General features: G+C 34.2%; 2 protein-coding genes across 2 annotated transcripts; one reads left to right on the top strand and one right to left on the bottom strand.

Annotated features, from left to right (window-relative positions):
• Positions 1-586: 586 nt before the first annotated feature.
• LOC145076979 (expansin-A4-like) lies at positions 587-2,352 on the top strand. Its single transcript, XM_079022761.1, has 3 exons — positions 587-756; positions 1,477-1,789; positions 1,877-2,352. Exons 1-3 carry the CDS (start codon positions 624-626, stop codon positions 2,187-2,189), a joined length of 759 nt encoding a protein of 252 aa, XP_078878887.1. The 5' UTR covers positions 587-623; the 3' UTR covers positions 2,190-2,352.
• Positions 2,353-3,981: 1,629 nt separating this feature from the next.
• LOC145072814 (MACPF domain-containing protein CAD1-like) lies at positions 3,982-8,186 on the bottom strand. Its single transcript, XM_079019284.1, has 7 exons — positions 7,218-8,186; positions 6,655-6,893; positions 6,368-6,563; positions 5,746-5,829; positions 5,208-5,391; positions 4,872-5,035; positions 3,982-4,771 (listed from the first exon to the last, which is right to left on the bottom strand). The coding sequence occupies exons 1-7, from the start codon at positions 7,473-7,475 to the stop codon at positions 4,163-4,165; spliced, it is 1,734 nt and encodes a 577-aa protein (XP_078875410.1). The 5' UTR covers positions 7,476-8,186; the 3' UTR covers positions 3,982-4,162.
• Between the last annotated feature and the right edge of the window lie 664 nt (positions 8,187-8,850).

Genomic DNA, 8,850 nt, shown 5'->3' with positions numbered 1-8,850 from the left:
TCTCTCTCTATATATATATATATATATATATATATATATATATATATATATATATATATATATAACAATTCACCTGTTAAAAAAATATTAAATTACTAAAATCAAATAATCAATCATCCCTACAACCTATAATGGTTATAGTGTTTTGATTTATTTCTAACAAATTTTCTTGATGATGTCATTTGTGTGAAAAAATTGAAATTTTTAAAAAGTAATAGATAAAAAAAAGGTACATAAGTTTTTTTTTTAAATATGGTTTTCTTAATGATAATATTAATATGATTATTTAAAACTAAGTATTGAACCTTTAAATCAAGTAATAATCATAAACAAGAACACGCTAGCCACACATTTAACTAATTATTTGATTTGTCAACAAACAAAAACAACAGTTTTTATTTCACAATAGAGTTTACTTGTGACTAAAAAAAGTCATGATTTGAGTTCAATTAAGTCAAAGGCATAGGATGCATGGATGCATATGATTTGAATTGAATTATTGGGCTTTTTGCCGCCTTCAACCGTGATTCCATTACATGCACAACCTTCACTCACTTCCCTATTTATACCTTCATTATCTCTCTCCTGTCTTTCAAACCATCTCTCCCATTGTAAATTTGTTCATGCAAATCATGGCTATTCTCTTCCTTTTAACCATCATGCTCTTGTCTCTCCACACCATCCATGCCAATAAAGGGGGTTGGCAAAAGGCTCATGCAACTTTCTACGGTGGTGAGGATGCTTCTGGTACCATGGGTACGTTTTCCTGTATCTGCATTTACATTGTACATATGATTTTGTGTTTATTAGAACCCTAAGGGCTTTTTTAATCGACTTTTAATTGACAAATTAATGCTTACATACCCTTTGAATAATCAAGATCATGAAGGACAAACTCATTGAGGTCATTGGAGACAAATTAAGATGGGCACTTGTTATTTGATGTGTAAATTATGCTTCATGCCACATTTTTGTTTATAATTAATATATAATCTATGGTCCAGAGTTTCATTTTGTATTATATCGATTTATATTTTTCATTGATTACAATTATAACGTCTAAGATACACTTAAAATTACACAATTGTTGTGAAAGTACGAATTATAGATTAAAGATTGCATCAAAGTATATGATCTTTCAATATGAATTTAGGATCTTCCCTAATTTGATTGGCTTTGAAACACTTAATGGTAATGGTAAGTTCAGTTGAATGATTTTTTTTCGTCTTACCTACTAGAAAAAACTTATTTTATTAATTTAAACTTTAAACCATTTTATACGTACATTTTATTTCTCCATTTGTGGGGACCTTATTTCTACTCATGTTACTATATGAAATATGGATATATAATCCATATTTATTGTGAGACACGGTTGTATTGTTGCATGGGTGGCAACCAACCTCCTAGGGTTTAGCAATTAGCTGGCTTAGTGGACTCATGACTCACTTTTCTGTGACCAAATTTAATACGCAGGTGGTGCATGCGGGTACGGCAATCTTTACAGCGACGGCTACGGCACAAATACGGCGGCGTTGAGCACCACCCTCTTCAACAACGGCCAGAGCTGCGGTTCCTGCTACCAACTGCGGTGTATCGACGACCCAAAATGGTGTCTTCATGGAATCATCACCATCACCGCCACCAACTATTGCCCACCAAATTACGCCCTTGCTAATGACAACGGCGGGTGGTGCAACCCACCGCTCCGCCACTTCGATCTGTCACAGCCTGCTTTCTTAAAGATCGCACAGTATCGCGCCGGAATAGTCCCTGTTGCGTACAGAAGGTACAATAACACACCAGTAACTGTGCATAACGTAAAATAATCGAGTCTTTTTTTATATATTTTTATAATTTGATAAGCGTATTTCAGGGTACCATGTGTAAAGAGAGGAGGGATGAGGTTCACCATTAATGGTCACTCTTACTTTAACTTGGTTTTGATAACCAACGTCGGAGGTGCAGGAGATATTCATGGGGTTTCAATCAAAGGGTCGAAAACAGGGTGGCAAAGGATGACCAGAAACTGGGGTCAAAATTGGCAAAGCAACTCGTATCTTGATGGTCAACGCCTCTCTTTTAGGGTAACGGCAGGTGACGGAAGAACAGTCACCAGCTATAACGTGGTGCCTGCTGGTTGGCAGTTTGGGCAGACGTTTCAAGGTGGCCAATATGAAAATTTTTGAACCAACAAAACTATAATTGAAATCCCATTAAGATTAAAATAAAAGAGGGGATTTATGTGTTACTAGTGATGTTGAAAAAAAGCATTGAATCTTGTTTGTATTATATATAATTGTATACTAAAAGTTGTTAAAATAATTGAAAGTGGGAGAATATATGTTTCAAGTGTTGTTATAGGGATTTTGGAATCATGATAAGATGCATAGACAAGACCAGGGTATTGATCGGGTAAAATTTTTGGGTTTCGGGTAATTTGGGTCGGGTAATTCTGGTTTTTCATGTTAAAAAATACTCATTACCGGACCCAAATTAAATTCGGGTTTGGCTAATTCGGGTAGTAGGTCGGGTTTTGGTAATTCGGGTATTATCCGAAATAAATGTAATGAAGTAAATATGTCATGCACTATTAGTCTTATTTATATAAACAAATGAGACATAAACGAAGTTACTCAAATTATGAACATTGAGATTTTTTAGTCAATAATACTTTAGATATCAAGTAATCTTTCACAAAAATAATACCATTTACAAGAAAACAAAATGCAAGAAGCCAATACCCTATTTTCGAAATCATTTACAAGAAAATCACTTATTTTGAAGTTTGAAGTCTAAATCGGTGAGTGTTGGTGACAACTTGACGACCGGTGATGACGAGTTGAGTTAAGTTTGAAGTCTATTGGAGACCTCTCTTTGTCTTCATAAGGTTCGATACTTCGATGGAAGACTCAAGAAATAGACAAGGGTTTTTTTATTTTTGAAATCAATGATCGGGAATGAGGATAAAGTTGTAAACAACATATGGATAAGTACGGATACTACCCAAAGGACTCTTTATTTTTTAAATAAATCGGATATTTTGGGTATACCCGAAACCCTATACATTTACTGTATATCCGGTCTAAAAAAATCAGGCAACCCGAATACCCGAAAATATATACCCAATACCCAAATTACCTAACCCGAATTACCTGAATTCAAAACGAGCCGGGTCAGATAATCGAGTATCAGGTAATTTCTTCAACAGACCTAGAAAAGACAAGGCTAATAACAATTAAAATGAGTAAATGGAATGGACTAAGGTACTTGTGTTAGCATGATAGTTGAAATATAGTTTTTGTCTAATGTAGTTGATTTATAGAGTAAAAATGTTTAGTAAATTATTTAACAAGCACGATGATATATGTAAAATGATATAAAAGAAATTAGCTTAATGAATATATAAAAGTATATTTGAAAATATTCTTGAAAGACCCTGAGTTTATCAATAAATTATCTCAATAAGATTTTTAAAAACCTAGTTTTATCGGCTAGTTTAATTGTTTCGCCAAACACTATATATATATATATATATATATATATATATATATATATATATATATATATATATATATATATATATATATATATATATATATATATATATATATCATAACCGATCATTCAATCTAAGCATCCACAATGTTTAATTTAAAGAAATGGTTGAATTAGTTAGCATCCAAAACTAAACCATAGTTGAATGTCACATTGACATTCAACAAATATGTGTTACAACGACTATCGAACGGTTCAATTCAATGATAAAAATGAATTTTTTTTTTTTAATATTAAATGATAAACAAATAAATGATTTTTTAAATATGTTCCATCGAACATCTTTGCTATAGTAACATTATTATTTACTTTACTTCATTTCGACCCCATGACTTTTTAAAATGTGATTTACCCAAAACAAACATGAAACTTACCGACTTTAAGCTACACTTTCCGATTTACAATCCTAAAACAAAACCGATATTGCACAAATCAACCATCCATCCACAATACGCAATTTTATAACCAAACATTTCCAAATTTTCTACAAACTCTAAAAAAAAAAAAAAAAAAAAAAAAAAAAAAAAAAAAAACACCCATGACCCGGCCCGACCAAACTCGACCCGACCCGGCCCGGTAGCTTTCCCAACACAAACAACCACACTCAATAGTTCAACAGAGAATACTTAACTCTCAATACAATTTTCCCTTTCTCAACCCCAAGCTTGCCACCAGTAACCACCCAATGCCCTGGCGGATCCACCGCCCCTTTACTCATCTCCGCCATATCAACAAACTTAGCCAACTTATTACTACTGCTCGAGCCTGGGCTCGAGCCCAAGCCCAGGCTCGATCCAGTAGCATTATTGGGAGTGTGGTCCCACAAAGATCTTCGAATGGTGCACCCGGGCAACCATGAATATAAAAGTTTCATGAAAAGAACATTTCTAGACCCGAAATCCCAAACACCAAGCTGGGCCCCAGTGACTATGTGGACCCCACACGAGTCACCAATGAAAGCAGCTTCTGGGCTTTCGATTGGTGCGGAGCTGACATGTGAGAAGTTTTTCCACTTCACGGGTTCAAACCATCGGCTGTCTTGCTCCTCGGGTCCTAGCCACTTGGGTGCACCGATGGCTACATGTGTGTCCCAATATGGTCTAAGGATTTTTGGGAGTGATTGGAGGTGTTGAAGATGAATGGTTAATCGGTTGTGTTTTGATCCTTCTAAGCATAATCGGATCCCCGTTACTGGCTTACGCCCCACGGATATCTATAAATTAATTATAGGAATGTAATTTATTTGTTGCATATTAATGTTTATAGTTTAAAAAAAAAAAGTAAGTAATAAGAAAACTATGAGAAGTGAATACCTGATCTTGAGAAACGTAAAGCTTTTGGCCCATCATGCTAAATTGTAAAGATGGACAAACAGGTTCCTTTCTTTGATGACCTGGAAGCCGATCTTGTAACGGGGCCCACACTCGTGCCACCTGGAACTCTAGAAAGTATCTTAGTTCTTCTACCTGAGGTTTGTCTGCGCGCCAAATATACAAAAAAAGATTAGTAATAGCAGACAGTGACAGTGATGGTGACAGTGTGGCTTTTTGTCTGACACAAAAAGTAGGAAGAAGGTGGGACAGGGAATGACGGTTGATTTATTGTTTGTGTAAAAGACGAAAATGCCCTTCGAAGGTAAGGTGGCTTACATTCAAGGTAGAGAGCAATAGCACGGGTCAAATGGTCTTTTCCGGGTAATCCTTCAAGAAGAGAAGTAATGGGAATGAATGACATGCTGATGACATCTGGAGAGTATTTTACGGTTTTCTCCCATTGAGTATGGCTTTGCTCCAGATCATCTCCTCCTCTTCTTCTGAAAATAACCGTTACATCCTGCATAAGGAAAAAAAAAATTTAATCATTAATCTAAATTATGTTTTAGATATAGTTTCAGATTTTGATTAATACAAAAAGTTTAAAGATTCTTCTAGTATAGATATGTTTAAATCTAAGACAAGATCTTCTAATTTCTATCAACTAAAAGAAACACAGGCCACTTCAGTTTTCGTTGTTCTCTTTTCTTTCTTCCGGTTCTAAAAATACAAACTGTATTATATAACACTTGTCAGGAATATATATATATATATATATATATATATATATATATATATATATATAATTTTCAATTTATTCCCAATATTTATATTCATGTGAAAGAAAAAGCACAAAGCATACAGTCTTACATACTTCCTTTGCATTTCCACCGAGTGACGGTGCATTTGTGGGTTGAGGATATATGCCTTGGCTACTAAACAATGACGGATCACCACCCTATCATAACAAAAAATTTACCAAATTGCCACCAAAAAACCATAATCATATCAAGTCACAACTTCAAAAAAAATAATGATAATAAAATAACAACATAAGCATCTAAATGTCCCTTGTCTTATGAATCAAGCACATTGTGCCTCATACGGTATGTCTCAAGCACATAGTGCCTTTCAAATGCCTTCATACATACAGTATGTATTAGGCACATGGTGCCTTAATACAGTATGTATGAAACAGATGGTGTCTCATACAGTATGTCTGAGGCACATTGTGCCTTCATACAATATGTATGAGACAGAGACATATTGTGCCTTATACAATATGTATCAGGCACAATGTGCCTCATAAAAGATATATTATATGAGGCACATGGTGCCTCATATCAGGCAAATTACATGTGTCTCATACAATATGTACGAGGCACATTGAGCCTCATACAGTATGTATGGGGCACATTCTGCCTCATACAATATAGATGAGGCACATATGCCTGATACAATATGTTATAAGAAAAATGGGAAAATAGGAAACTGACCTTTTCCTTGTATCTCAAAAGACCAGAATCGGTTAGGTTTTCGGTGTTGCAGAATCTATGGTTTCCTATATCTTGAACGTAGTTTTTTATTTCTACAGTTGACAAAGGTGATGATAGATGTTGTTTAACATATATAACATCTTTACCACCGATTGTGACAGATGTGATTACATGTGTTCCAAAATTCTCGATAAAACTATCATGAAAAAAACAATAAAAGAACCATTAGTGGCAATGTTAGGTCAAAACTAATTAGATTTTTGTACATAATACAAGAAGGGGTATACCTTGCTAAGGCTGGTGGGTCCCACGATGTGGGCACTGCTCGTTTAACACTTTCTTGTAATATTAAAGATGACTTTGTGATTTCAAATTTAGCAAGTGGGATGAAATAACCATCTGTACAAAGTGTCTTTGTGTTTGCAGCATCAAGATGTTTTGAACCCGTGAAACTAAATGCAGCATTGAAACTACCAAGAGGAACATTGCCTGATAGATTGGCTCTCTTGTTAAAATACTCAACCATCTGCAATCAAATAGTTAGTTAACAAAACGTAAGAAAATTTAGTATATACAACAAGGAAAAAAAATACTGGGAATTGAATTCCATGGATTTGGAATGTAATTGAATTCCAATTCCGACGGAATCACACGGGATCCGTCGGATTAATCACCCCCTAAGGTTCAATTTAGACTTCTACAATTCAAATAACTACAATTGAACTTAAATTTTGATAACGTTATTTAAGAAAAAAAATTAAAACCACGTTGAAGTTTAAGCAGACAAAGATTTTATAATATGCAAAAGTGAAAGAAAAAAAAAGTTAGGCATGATGAATGAATGATATACCTCATGATAATTGCAAACACCAGAACTATTACGATTAATTGGTTCCTGATAACTCTCTATATCCCTTGAGACATTTGGCACAACCAAGTTATCATATAACCAAAGATCCCTTTTGTGTTCTTCATCAATCTCCACAACTTTAGACCCTGCAACTCCCTTACAGTATAGCAACCTTGTGTCAAAATTTACATCAAAGCCTTTACCCAATGCCTGAACCGAATTCTTAGCAGTATGCAAAGCAGCTGCATTTTCCTCCATCTCATCAAATTTCAAAAACAGAATCCGATTTTCACACACAATCACTTACGAATTTGGTGCTTCCATTCAACAGGAAATGCGTGATTAGATTCTAATTCCAGCTCTTAGAATCAGATAATTAGGCTAAATCGGGAACCCTTTTCGAATTAGGGCTAATTGAAATAATTCAACACCAAAATGGGGAGAAATCGGTACACCGTCAAGCGAAATCTGATCTAAAAGACGCCCAATATCCAGAATAGCCCAATACGAATGCCCTTTTTTACTCAAAATAGGGTTCTTAAACTAGACCGACAGCAAAATGTAATTAAAATCTAAGTAAACCCATGAGGAAAAATCTGATTTAGAGGAAACTCGGAAACCGATACTTTATTGGGGTTCTTGAATAAGAAGATGATCCTAAAATCATACAAGCTGTAGTAGTGAAAAAAGATTGAAGATTTACCAAGAAATTAACTCGAGTTTCAAAGATCAAAACTTGATTAATAGACCCATCTCGATTTCATCAACAGAACTGAATCAAACCCAGATATCTAAATCAGATAAGAAGGAAATATCTGAATGATTTCTGTTTGATTGAATTCATAGTCGTCGGATGACTACCCTTCGCGTATCAAAGTCTAACTCAAGATTTCTTTGCTATGTACTTTCCCTCAATTTGCCAAGTATTTTTTGGTACACCAGTTTTCAACAGTATTGAGTCCAAAACACGGCCATTGACTCTTCAGGATTTTAGTTTCCATATATATATATATTTTTTTTATTGCCACGTACGGTTGTACACGTGACCATACCTGGTACTTGGAAATTGGAATTCGAATTACCATGCTTATTTTTGTTTTATGTATATCAAAAATTGTGATATAATCTATGTTTGCCTTATTTTTTAATTTGATTGTTAGGATTTAAAAATAATATTGAAGTTCTAACTATTATGTGTATAGCAACATAATAGGTTTTAAAAATAATAATCAAGATTTAACTATTATGTGTATAGCAACATAATAGGTTTTACAAAGAATATTGAAGTTTTTCCTATACATAGAAACTTTAATTGATAACCTCCCCAACTCCCAACAAGTATTTTTCCTTCCGTTCGTACTTATCCTATCCTTGTCAATTCTTTTCTTCCATTTTCTTTAAATGAGCCCCTCCCTCATCCGTTGACCTCGGTAACCTTATGTTGAAAAGTCTAACATTTTTCCATTTGTGTTAGGTTAACTTAGAATAGCATTAATGTATATGATATAATAGTAACTTAGTTTGGTTTTGTGTAGACATTTGAACAAGGGAGTGCTTGGGAGTGTTTTTTAACCTCAAAAATACTTTTGAGAAAAATCATTATTGACTTTTTGAAAAAATCAGGAATCACTAA

Source organism: Lactuca serriola, chromosome 9 (assembly GCF_051521515.1).
Source record: "Lactuca serriola cultivar US96UC23 chromosome 9, Lser_US96UC23_V15, whole genome shotgun sequence".
NCBI lineage: Eukaryota > Viridiplantae > Streptophyta > Magnoliopsida > Asterales > Asteraceae > Lactuca > Lactuca serriola.
This window is presented reverse-complemented; position numbering and strand designations above follow the sequence as displayed.